General features: G+C 38.9%; 1 protein-coding gene across 8 annotated transcripts in view; it reads left to right on the top strand.

Moving 5' to 3' along the window:
- The window catches only part of ANKRD44 (ankyrin repeat domain 44), a 317,692-nt gene that overhangs the window by 159,774 nt on the left and 145,726 nt on the right, over positions 1-12,192 (top strand). For all 8 annotated transcript variants that reach the window (XR_013762680.1, XM_079132583.1, XM_079132577.1 and 5 more), the window contains exons 5-8: positions 5,175-5,375; positions 5,732-5,819; positions 8,819-8,961; positions 10,521-10,733. Coding sequence is in view for 7 of the 8 variants with exons in the window: in XM_079132583.1 (XP_078988709.1) it covers positions 5,175-5,375; positions 5,732-5,819; positions 8,819-8,961; positions 10,521-10,733 (645 nt within the window). In the remaining variant the exon portion in view is untranslated. The remainder of the gene's footprint in view (positions 1-5,174; positions 5,376-5,731; positions 5,820-8,818; positions 8,962-10,520; positions 10,734-12,192) is intronic.

Here is a 12,192-nt window from a genome sequence, read left to right as displayed (position 1 = left end):
TCATAGACATGACTTTTCCATGAGTAATATGACCAACATAAATATAATGCACACTTGAGAATAAAAAAACAACATCAAGGGGGAGAGTTTTTAAGACATGTGCTTCTATTTCTTCTCCACATGCCACAGTGTGTGTTTCTACTTTTTATTATGAGGTTGGAGTAGTCTTTATAAAAAGAGAAAACCATAAAAAGTGGAAATAAAGTGACTTCTAGTGCCATCTCCAGTTTCATCCCACATGGCATTCATGACAGTTCCTCCTCTCTATCTAGATTTCTGCAGTTTGCTAGTATGAGGCAGCTTGCTCTGGGTGTCTCCAAAGGCTACAGCCCTAAGACTCAACATGAGTGGGGCTAATGCCTCCATTCAGAACAAGTGCCATTTGCCCACTGGCATTTGCTCATTAAAGAAGAACCAGTCTTTGAAGGAGCAGTATTTGGAGTGTGGCCTGTGTACTGGTGCTGGCCCATGAGTTTTCATCTTACCTATTGTGAAAGAGGAAGCATTCAGAAACCTTTAGAGCAATGTAATAATTTCATGCTTGTTAAATTTAATAACAAAATAATCAAGTTAATAATTTCTGTGTCTGTATTTTTTCATGTTATTATTCTACTCATTGCTTTCTATGTATTTTGTAAAAGCATTGATTCTTGTTGCATTTGAAATAATAGTAATTAAAAAGAAAGGCCACACCAGATATCATTGGAAAAGCCACGGTTTTAATATCTTTTCTTGATTCAAAAAGTGTTCCACTTACTTTCTGTCACATTAGTTGTTTTGTATTTTTCACCTTTGTAATTTTTGTCAGAGAAAATTCCTGGATATTAATTTTTGGCCCATGTATGACACCATAGAAGAGAGGCTCCTTTGATTTAAAAGGGCATTCATTTCCTAAATAGCCATGGCATTACTCCCTCACAAAACCAAGTTAAAGAACTTTTATGATTCAATTTTTTGAAAGAGGAATGCAATTCTTAAAACAGAAGTTGTCTTTTTTTTTTTAATCACAAATTTGGTGTGGTTCAACTATTATATTAAAATCCTATTCGATGCATTAAGCCAGTTTTGTAGACTAAAATTTCAGATTTTAAAAATATAAATAACCATGGAGAACAAACATCTGAATGCTTGGCAAAGACTGTCCATTGAGTAAGCTCTGAGCCAGCAGAACATGCTTGAGCACCAAGTCAGCTAGGCTGACAGGTTGTTACCCTGAACTATAGTCGTCCTACCCGTAAAAGGAATCTGCCTCTGAATGAAGGGGTCAGCCCAGACGACCCCATGCCTTCTCCATTTCTAATATTCTATGTGTCTGTGAATCTAATTCTATAATCATTTAAAATACTGTATTTTCACTTAAAAGATAAATTTGGGGGAACTAAGTAAAAGTCTCCCTTCACATACTAAATACTTCTTGATGGAGTTCTTATTAGGTAGATCAAAACTATGCAACTCATTACATAAACAGATATAGAAATAAAAGTGGAGAATATCAAAGTTGAAACAGTTTATAAAAGTAGAGAAATGAAAGTCTTCTTGGTATCCTTGAGCCGTGCGAAGGTTTTGGTGTGAAAGGCAAATGTGATGAAATTCCTGCTCACATGGGAACTGCCTGACGTTCCCTCAATACAGATTACAGATCCTGCCCACTTCTCTTTTTCTCCCCCCATATGATAATGAACTTGAACCTTTTCCTTTACTGATTGTTGGAAGTGCAGCCCAAATGTCAGTCAGTCCTAAATAGATATGATTGTCTAGGACCCTGTCTTGTGCAAACTCTAGCATTCTCCCTGTGGTTTAAAAGAATTTTCAGAGATTTCAGCTGTTGACAGTCTGGTTCCACAAGGCTGTTGCTCCTGCATTAGCTTGGTTAACCTGTCAGCTGTCCCCTGCTCCCTCCCCAGCTGCTGATGTACACCTCTGCCCTGGTGAGCTGGGCCCACATCCTCCCTCCTTCCTTCCTGCAGTGCTCCAGACACTCTCAACTCATGCAGAGCAGCACAGGTCTTGCACCCTCCTCCCAAATTCCCCATGGACCCTTCACTGTGTGGCAAGGGCCTGCTCAACACAGTGCCCAATGGCTCTTTCAACAGCATCTGCCTTCCTTCGCAGGTAATTTGCTTCAAACAGTACTTTCCTGATAAATAATAAAATTTCTTTTTAACCAGATGTAATAATTTTCAGATTGCAGTAATTCAAACAAGAGGCTAGACTGAGGGTCTGCATACTTTTTCCGTAAAGGGTTAAAAGCAAGGATTTGGGGCTTTGCAGGTGACATGCAGTCTCTCCCACAACTATTGAACCATGCTGCTGTAATGTGAAAGCAGCCATCAATAGTATGTAAGCAAATAAACAAGTCCGTGTCCCAATAAAACTATTTGCAAAAACAGACCAAAATTACCTATGAGTAAAATATTTAAATATTTTTGAAGGCATTGGCTACTTAGGAATAAAGACTTTTTCCCCACAAACTTTAAAAGCATTCACTTATGTGTAAACTATAACTGATATGCTAATATGTGCTATCTTGGCTTAACATGTTACTTTGTGTGAATTGCAAATTATTCATAAGCTTTCATTTAAAAGTAGGGCTTTTTCTAGACAATGTCTTACTCACCTACTTTGAATTACTTCAAAAGTAATCATATTTTGTTACCCTTAAAATGCAAATTTCTCCTGACTACTTTGGTCTTATCTCCAAATAGTATAAATTTGTGAGATGATCCTGTATATTTTATTTTGTTAGTCTATCCCAAATTTACATAATATTCAGCATGATGCAAGAATCTATATAAGTACAATAAAATAACAACCCAGGAAAAGTATTCAAGTGACAGTGTGTATTGTTAGTTTGCTCGGAATATGTGATTGAGATGGTTCTCTTCAACCTCTTGGGTTGTATGGCTGCAAAACTTTTGGTATGCATCCTCAAAATACACAACTCATTTATTTATAAATGATATGTATAAACTAACTAATATGTCAAGGTACCATATCCTTGAGGAGACACTTTTCATTTACCATAGTCCCACATAACCATCTAGGTAATAGTCTCCTGATGATTTTTCTCCATTTTGGCCAAGTTCTTGTCAGATCTGATTAAATATGTCATTGTTTTTACCTTGTAATGTCAGTGAAAGAAAGCTTTCCATAGGATTAAGAAGCTCTGTGCCTTCAACGTTGTTAAAGCTTGCATTATTACTAAAATTATCTTTAATTTTGGGGTTTTTTGCATGGATCTATCCATTTTAGGGGTCTCATAGAGTGAAGGTACACATTAGAATCTATAAATTAACTTAGCAGACTATTGCTGTATATATCAAATCATCAAAGTGGACGCATGGAGAGGGCAAGTCCCTCCCCCTCAACTGTGGAAGTCCCCTTCTTCCCCAGAGGGAATGTCCTACTACTATAAGTGAGCGCAGCTTCTCTGCCATACTGACCAAAGCTAAATATCAGCTAAAATGCTTTCCTTTTTAAAGAAAATAAACGTAGATAGAGGTTCCAGTATTCTCTTTCCACATTGCAGTCAATCAATCATACAGCTAAATAAACCTACACTTTTTGAGAATGAAGTTGATTAAAATATTTTTTCTTATTCTAATCTTAATCTCATATCATGGTATATCTTGTGATTTAGCTTTTGTTTATTTTTGTTCACTCCATTTAGTTTTTAGGCTAGAGCCCAGCTGATGTTTCTGTTAACCTTTTATAGCTACAGAGGTGTTTCACACATGGTCGTTGAGCATTAAAAATACGTGTTTCACTCTAAAATGGGCTCAGAAATATTCAGTAGTACTTTACTGGTCTTTTGGAGGATGAGTGGCATATATCTTTTAAAAAATTTTTGGTACTCTTAAATTATTTGCTTGGGCCCCTTCAGTTTATTTGTGTTACTGATATCATTTAAATAGAATATCCATCAGTTTTCACACTGTCCGTTTAAACTGCATTGTCTAATTTGCACAGTTATTTATTTATTTGCTCTCATTCTGCTGTCTAGGTTAGGCATTCATTTCAATATGTTACTATTGATTTATGAAACATCCTCTTTAATTTCATCACTTTGTGTCCCTGGTAAGTGTGTTAATTTTGCTGAGTTCAAATCATTTACTAACCCGGGCACTTTTCTATGGCTGTATGATGAGATTGGAAAGTCAAGTCCTCTGGGGAATGAGGTGGCCGTGGATAAGTTCTTGTTCCTTGAAGGGTGGCAAGAGTGTAGTATGGATGTCTTTCACTGGTTTATTGATGCCAAATTGAATTGACAGGGTATCCATGAAGGAGCCCCATTAACTGGTCCCAGGGAAGTCCCTAGAATTAGAGAGAAACAACCAATAGCCATTTCCTTCTCAAAAGGGGTTGTATCATTCACTGAAGAGGAGAGCTTTATAGAAATGCTGAGGTCCATTTAAAGTCTCTGGGGTGGAACTAGGCATCTGTGTTTTTAAGAGCTCCCAGATGATTCCATCATATAGCCAAGGTTGAGAATTATAGATCAAGAGGCTAGTAAGCTGATTGGGCCCATAGAAAGAAAAATCAAAAGGGAGAAGCTGAGTAAAGTTCAAGGACCTCAATGTTGGCAAAAGAAGTTACTCAGTATAACATGGACAAGTTTGGGAAAAGATGGAACAATTTTAGAGCTTTTCAAGCTGAGATGGTAACAGACATATTACTTCAGTTCACTATTGATCATAGAAGACTGAGGGTTAAGATGTTGGCAGAAGAAACAAAGATTTAAAATTTGTAAATGGCAGGAATGTCTGAAGGACTTTGAGGCCTTTTAACTTTGGAAGTTTTGATGCTTGTCAATAAACACCTTTTACTTTAGCTGATCTTTTAGGGACCTTTGTCCTATGGATATTTTACCCAGCTATGTACACCTGTATAGGAGTACTCTCTTTTGGCCAAAGAATACCTTATAAAGAAATTATATACTTGGAAGTTTTATTTGATTTTAGAGATGTGTTAGGACTCTTGGCCTGATAAAGGTAAAGTGAGTCTGTCTTGGTCTATGTCTCTCTTTTGATCTTTATCACATATTACCTTGCTTGTCTAGAGCCAGCCTTGTGAGAACAGGAAGTCTTCGCTGTCCCTGCATCTGGTGAAGTATTTATGCTAAGTGTTGACCGAACATTTGTCTGTGATCCTTGCAAACTCTGCTTTTGTTGTAGGAAGCAGTGCAAGTACTGATTAAGCACTCAGCTGATGTCAATGCAAGGGACAAGAACTGGCAAACTCCCCTACATGTGGCAGCAGCCAATAAAGCTGTCAAGTGTGCAGAAGTGATCATTCCCCTGCTGAGCAGTGTCAATGTCTCTGACAGAGGGGGGCGCACAGCTTTGCACCACGCGGCTCTGAATGGACACGTGGAGGTGGGTGTTCTCATCTTTGGGAACTGGGATGCTCCATAAAGGCCCTCTTAGTCATAAGTGGAACCTGATCTTATTACCAAGACTTTCAGATAATGTGAGAATTATATTTGTATAACAAACTTAGGCAGTTATATCCATTCTTAAATTTAGAGCCCATATGAATTTAAAAAGTCTCTGTCTTTTAATTTGACACATGCCACAGGGTCTTCCATGACATAGTCATCCTGGTTTGTTGAACTCAGGTCTCTGACTTGTGTTCAGGATTGATGTTAATTTAGCTTCGATCACCTGCAAAAAGCAAGGAACCCTCACCATTACAGAGTTCTTGCTTGATTTCATTGTTGATTGTCTTTCAGATGGTCAATTTGCTCTTGGCCAAAGGGGCAAACATCAATGCATTTGACAAGAAGGACCGGCGTGCCCTGCACTGGGCAGCATATATGGGTAAGAATTTCCTGTATGGAAACGAAATAAGCTACAGGTCTCTTGTCGATCACACGGGTTTTCTCTCAGGCAAGTCTGACTTCAGACTTGGGTTCCAGTTGAATGATTTGGCCCATTTTACTGGCACACAGAGAGTGCTCTAGTTGGGCAGTTGCTTTGTCAGAGATTTATTTGTCCTATAAAGAGAAGGAGCATGAATCATGTCCTGGGCCTCTCAATGCGCTTCAGTCCAGATTGGAAGTCTGCACACATTGTGCTTATTTTAACTTGGTATGACAGCAAAATAAGGTGTTTAAGAAAGAGAACTGGCTAGCAAAGCAAGGACACAAGTGCCATTTGTCTTTTTATTTATAAATGTTTTGAAAGGAAGCAAAGAGGAAGGAAGAGAGGAAAATCCCTGGCTGTCTTGTGGGTGGAAGTGATCAGTCACCCCCATAGATGGTGCTCCTGCTGCGCTGTGGACAGAGCTCAGCACACAGTCCTCATTTCTGCCCACTCCACTCTGCTGGGGGATGGGAAGACAGAGGTTACATCTCTGTGCTTCTCCTTTTTTGCTTTTGTTCCACAAACCCACGGACAAATGATACACCTCACAGAGTTGAATCTCATTGTGGACTTAGAGGAAAGGAAGAACTAAGATCCTTCCATTAAGTTTCTAATCAGAGAACATCTTGGAATTAGAAAAGAAGATAGGATTCTGTCAGCACCAAGGTTTAAACAATGTGAATGCCCATCCATGGGAGATGGTTTGGGTAAATTCTGGCAGATCTACTCAGTGAGATACTATGTAACTGCAGGATTGATTCCCATGAGTGTTTATTAACATAGAGATTCTGCAATATGCTAAAGGAAAACAGATCACAAGTAGTATAAATAATAGCATCTTCATTTAAAAAATAATCTATGCAATAAAAAAATCTGGAAAATGTTCTATACTGAAATATTAGTTGATTATCTCTAGGAATTAGTGATTGTGGGTGATTTTGCTTTCCTTTGAACACCTTAAGTTTTGCCTTACTGAATCCTTTTAAACAAGTATACAAGCCTTTTATCATCATTAAAAAAATAACATTAATTGTAGGGGAAAAAAGTAGGTTGGAGCAGAGATGAAATAAATTATGTGGCTGTCAATGGATCTAAATGAGTCTGTGGGCTTAAAAAACCCCAAGAACTTTAAAACTCTGGGAGCATTAGCAGTTTCTTAAAATGGCACAGACTCTTGAGTTAGCTGAAGCAGACCAGATGTTAACTTGGTTCCTCTCATACTAGAGCCAGGGAACACTTGCCAGGGGCCAGGTGTTCAGGCAAGAGAGACTGTAAGCTAGAGTGAGAAAGGGCTCAGTGAGTCTGGGGTTTCAAGTTCATTCTTTGCATAGAGTTAAAACATTTGGATAAACTACCTTAAAGAATTACAGTCATCAACTACTTATCAGAGAAATCATTTGGCCTTTGGTTTTTTGGGGATTGGTTTATTTCACTTAACATGATATTCTCCAACTCCATCCATTTACCTGCAAATGTCATAATTTAATTCTTCTTTATGGTTGAATAATATTCCATTGTGTATATGTACCACAGTTTCTTTATCCTTTCATCTATTGAAGGGCATCTAGGTTGGTTCCACAATATAGCTATTGTGAATTGAGCTGCTATAAACATTGATGTGGCTGCATCACTGTAGTAGGCTGATTTTAAGTCCTTTGGGTATAGGTCAGGGAAAAAGGATGGATTGTGTAGACAGAAATGAGGGGTAAGGAGGGGTTGGGGGAAGGAAAGATAATAGAATGAAACAAACATCATTACCCTATGTACACATATGAATATGCAAATAGTATGACTCTTCTTCATGTACAACCAGAGAATTGATAGTTGTACTTGTTTGTGTTCAAAGAATCAAAATAAAAAATAAAAAATAAATAAAAGGGAGGGTGCTGGCAAGAAAAGAATTACAGTCATTATCATATGCATCATCAGACTACAAATAGCAAAATGAAAAACAAAACATAGATGACCATCTTTAAGAGATAATGGGACAAAACCAGGACAAGCAGCTTGAGATAGCACCACTAGTAAAGGAATACACCTTTTTCTGTATATAAGTCTTGGGAAAAGAAAAAGTCAAATTTTAACAAAACAAACCAATACCAGTCAGTCTCTCTCCTCCTTTCTCTCTCTCTCTCTCTCTCTCTCTCTCACACACACACACACACACACACACACACACACGCACGCACACGCACGCATGCACATTTTAGGTCTCCCAAGTCAGCACTTGTTTTTACCCTTCAGTTATCAACCATGGTTAGAGCAATGACCTTCAAACAAGCTTCAGTCATGAAATCAAAGCTAATCATACTATACACAGTAAGTTAGGGGACAGAGTAAAATATTCTAGAAAAAAATACACACTGAGTTGAAATTAGAAGGGTTTTTTTAATTTAGCCATTCATAAGAGTACTTTGATGTCAAGCCATATGAAATTGCAATTTTTATGGGTTAAAAAAACCAGCTAAGCAACAGTAGCTTCCTGTGATTTAACAATAATGTGAGGATATTCAGATTAACTAATTTTTTTTCCACACCATGTTTTTCCACACCAAATTATTACTGTTAGACTTTTCAGTGACGAATGTCAATTGTTTTCAAAATCATTGCTTTCATTTTGGCACAAGTTTAAAAAGACTGTGGAACTCATGTGTTAGTAGGGTCTGGTCCTTCTTTGTTGACATGGTGACAGGCATCATCTCTACTACATCTTCTGAAATCTTGGACATGAATCATCTTCTTTTCTTCCCACAGCATTTACATAATGTCTGCTACAGAGTAGTTGCTTGGTAAATATTTGTTGAATATTTGCCATAAGGCAACTTTTCACAAATCACTCAGTAAAACACTGGTGGCAATAAAAACCAGTGGTGAAATAAAATGATACTTTAGTTGGAATGAATCATCAAATTGTCCTATGAAGGGTAATGATGTTTTCTGCTGCTTTTGTTAAGGCCACCTGGACGTTGTGGCATTGCTCATTAACCATGGTGCAGAAGTGACTTGTAAGGATAAGAAGGGATACACCCCACTGCATGCCGCAGCCTCCAATGGACAGATCAATGTTGTCAAACATCTCCTGAATCTGGGGGTAGAGGTGAGTGACAATTAATGTCTCCCTACATGGCCCATGGGAGGGTGATTCTGTTGTCTGCCATTAAATCCTTTTTGCATCTTAATTCAAGGAGGAGGAACTTATTTTCTAGCATCCTTTGTTTTTTAGTTTACATTGGCAACTGATATAGGGCAATGGGGGCATAGACGAAGCAGAAGAAAACCAGACTCTCAGACTAACTTTTTACAGCAACATATATAGGGAAATATATAAACATTTATATTCTAGGTATATATAATATATATAATATATATATATATATATATATATATCAGTCATTTTTATAAGACACTGGCTAAATTCCTCATCTGTTGTTGTTTAGATATTAGGTATCCCCCAAAAGCTCATGTGTGAGACAATGCAGGAAAGTTTAGAGGTGAGTTGATTGGGTTAGAAGATTCTTAACCTAATCAGTATGTTAATCCCATGGTAGGAATTAATTGGATGGTAACTGTAGGGAGGTAGGATATGGCTGGAGGAAGTGGGTCATGGAGGACCAACAGCCTTTGGGGTAGATCGATCTCTCTCTCTCTCTCTCTTTCTCTCTCTCTGCTTCCTGATGCATGTTCCCAGCCGCTTGCCTCCACTATATGCTTCTGCCATGATGTTCTGCCTTATCTCAGGCCCTGAGGAATACAGTCAGTCATCTATGGACTGAGACCTCTGAAACTATAAGCCCTGATATAAACTTTTCCTCCTCTAATTGGTATTGTCAGGTATTTTGGTTGCAGCAGTGAAAAAGCTGACTAAAACATCATCCTACCTTCAGAAACTAGACTTTGAAATTGTGCCTTCCAGCAGAAAGGCGTGAATGGATGATAGAGACAAATAGCAGCCATGTCTAATGTGGAGCTAGGCAATTGGCCTGTGCCAGGCACCTTCAACTGGCAGAGCAGAAGCAAGGGGCGGGCTCTGGAGCATCCTGCTCCAGAAAGAAGGGAAAACCAAGTTGCTATATGGAGACCAGGATGGTGACACCCAGCACCCAGGGCAGGTCTTAGAAAGCAATAGGGAACCATGAACTGGACACACCTCAGGAAAGAGTCACTGTCTGCTATTAGAGTACAGCCTGGTGATGGGTCAGACTCCAGAGCAAAGCCTGAGTGTGCGCTGATCTGACCTGTGTGTATGGTTTCCAGGGCCACCTCTCCTGCCACCTCCTGTCTTTCCTCTTTGTGCTTTTTGCCCTGGTCTTGAGTTTGGGGCTCTCTTCTTGCTCCCCAGTTCACTTCTTGTGGCATTTTGAAAGCAGCTTTGCTTTTCAGCCTGTATTCTTTTCTGAGCTGGAAAATGCCTTTCCACAGGATGACACCTCTAACTCTTCCGCCAGGTCACTTTTTGTCACATTCACTTTTTCCTGATCTTTACCTCAGGGTGACAAGCATCCCCAGGACAACCTGCTGGGGTGAGAGTAAGCTCTGAGTAATTATGTTGATGGATAGCTATTTCCTTTCTCTAGTCACAGCCATTAGGCTTTTTGTGGAAAATGGAGTAAATTGGCTCCAGTGATTTTAATTGCCCTGTGTTGGATTCTTTTGCAGATTGATGAAATCAATGTCTATGGAAATACAGCACTTCACATCGCCTGCTACAATGGACAGGATGCTGTAGTTAGTGAGCTGATTGACTATGGTGCTAACGTGAACCAGCCGAACAACAACGGGTTCACCCCTTTGCATTTTGCTGCTGCCTCCACTCATGGTGCTTTGTGCCTGGAATTGTTGGTAAACAATGGGGCAGATGTTAACATTCAGGTATGACACTCCTAGTCTTTCTCTGGGTTAAATAACTTTGCATTGAGCTCTGTTCGAGCAAAACTAACTGATGCAAATATGCCATGTTTTAATGGATTGGAGCCTTGAGCATCTTGACTCATATGGCATTCTCCTGGATTGGGATGCTTCAGAAATAGCTGTTTTGCTTCTCCAGGTATTGTGGAACCAGCTGGAAGGCACTGAGGCTCCAACCATGTGTCCTTGGTGGCTTAGTGAATGCTCTAGGGAAAATACTGGGTCACAAGGATGTTGACTCAACCCAGATTTTAATACAGACATTAGGGCACAGCTGCTGAGAATTTGAAGGAAGAACTAATGATCATAGGCCTGTTTCCAGAATGTCTCTCAAATACTTTCCTAGAGCAAGCTACAAATACCAGCAGTGGCTTCAATTATGTAGCAATGACTTGGTCCTAATGGTAATTCCTTTACTTAGCAAATTTATTAAGGGTCACCTAATGCCATTTGTTTGATACTGAAGGAATACTACAAGATGAGATATGGTTTCTGCCAGCAAGGAATTTGCAAGACAGAGTGCCCTGAGAGAGTAATAAAGCATTATGAAGTAGAACAGATAGCCTTTTTCTCATCTGAGGATAAAACTGGAGTTTGATTTTGAGCTGAGAAGATTGTCAGTTGAGAGGAAGAGGCACAGTGATAATTTGAGAGAGAGTATTCAGATACAGAACAGCAAGAGCAAAGGAGATGGGAATTGTGAGTAGGAAAAGCTCTGGGTACACCTTAGGTCGTTAGCCAGCTCTCTGTGATGGCCAACCAAAGGGAGCCTCTCCATGCACTGTCCACATCCGGTTACACTTGAATGCCCTTGTATCTCAGCAGAACATCCTACCTGCACCTGGAAACCTTGCACTCCTCCTCAGCTTCAGCTTCCTTTCTCTTGAGCACATAGGAATCCTAAAGCAAAGCCCTAATACATTCCATCTTTGATTTTGAAAAATTATGATTTCTAAGGTTTGATTTTAAAAATATCACACCAATCTATTTTAATGACCTTGTCTGTTTACTATTACAATCTTTTTACATTTTTTCTCATAATTTCTAATATTGCATACATATGGGGCAAATGTTCAGAAGAGAAATTTGGCATGATTGAATAGAGTATAAGTTGGATAAAAGAGAGGAACCAGATAAAAAGTGAAATATGACACAGTCCAGAAAGAGGTCTCGTCTACCAGCTAAGGAATTGGGCTTGCATAGGCTATTGGGCCATGAATCATTATAAAGGTCATGTGATCAGACATGAAACAGTAATCTGATCATGGAACACCAAAGCAAAAAATGTAAGGAAAAAAGGGCATATATTATTACATAATGATTTAAAGCTTTCATATGGTAAAACAAAGCAACAGCAAAACTACATAAAATCAAAAGGAACAACTCAGACAAGTTTACCTGCAATATACACGATAAGCACAAA

This window comes from Sciurus vulgaris, assembly GCF_902686455.1.
Source record: "Sciurus vulgaris genome assembly, chromosome: 3".
Classification (NCBI taxonomy): Eukaryota; Metazoa; Chordata; class Mammalia; order Rodentia; family Sciuridae; genus Sciurus; species Sciurus vulgaris.
Note: the sequence above shows the minus strand (reverse complement) of the source record. Positions and strands in the feature narration are given on the sequence as shown.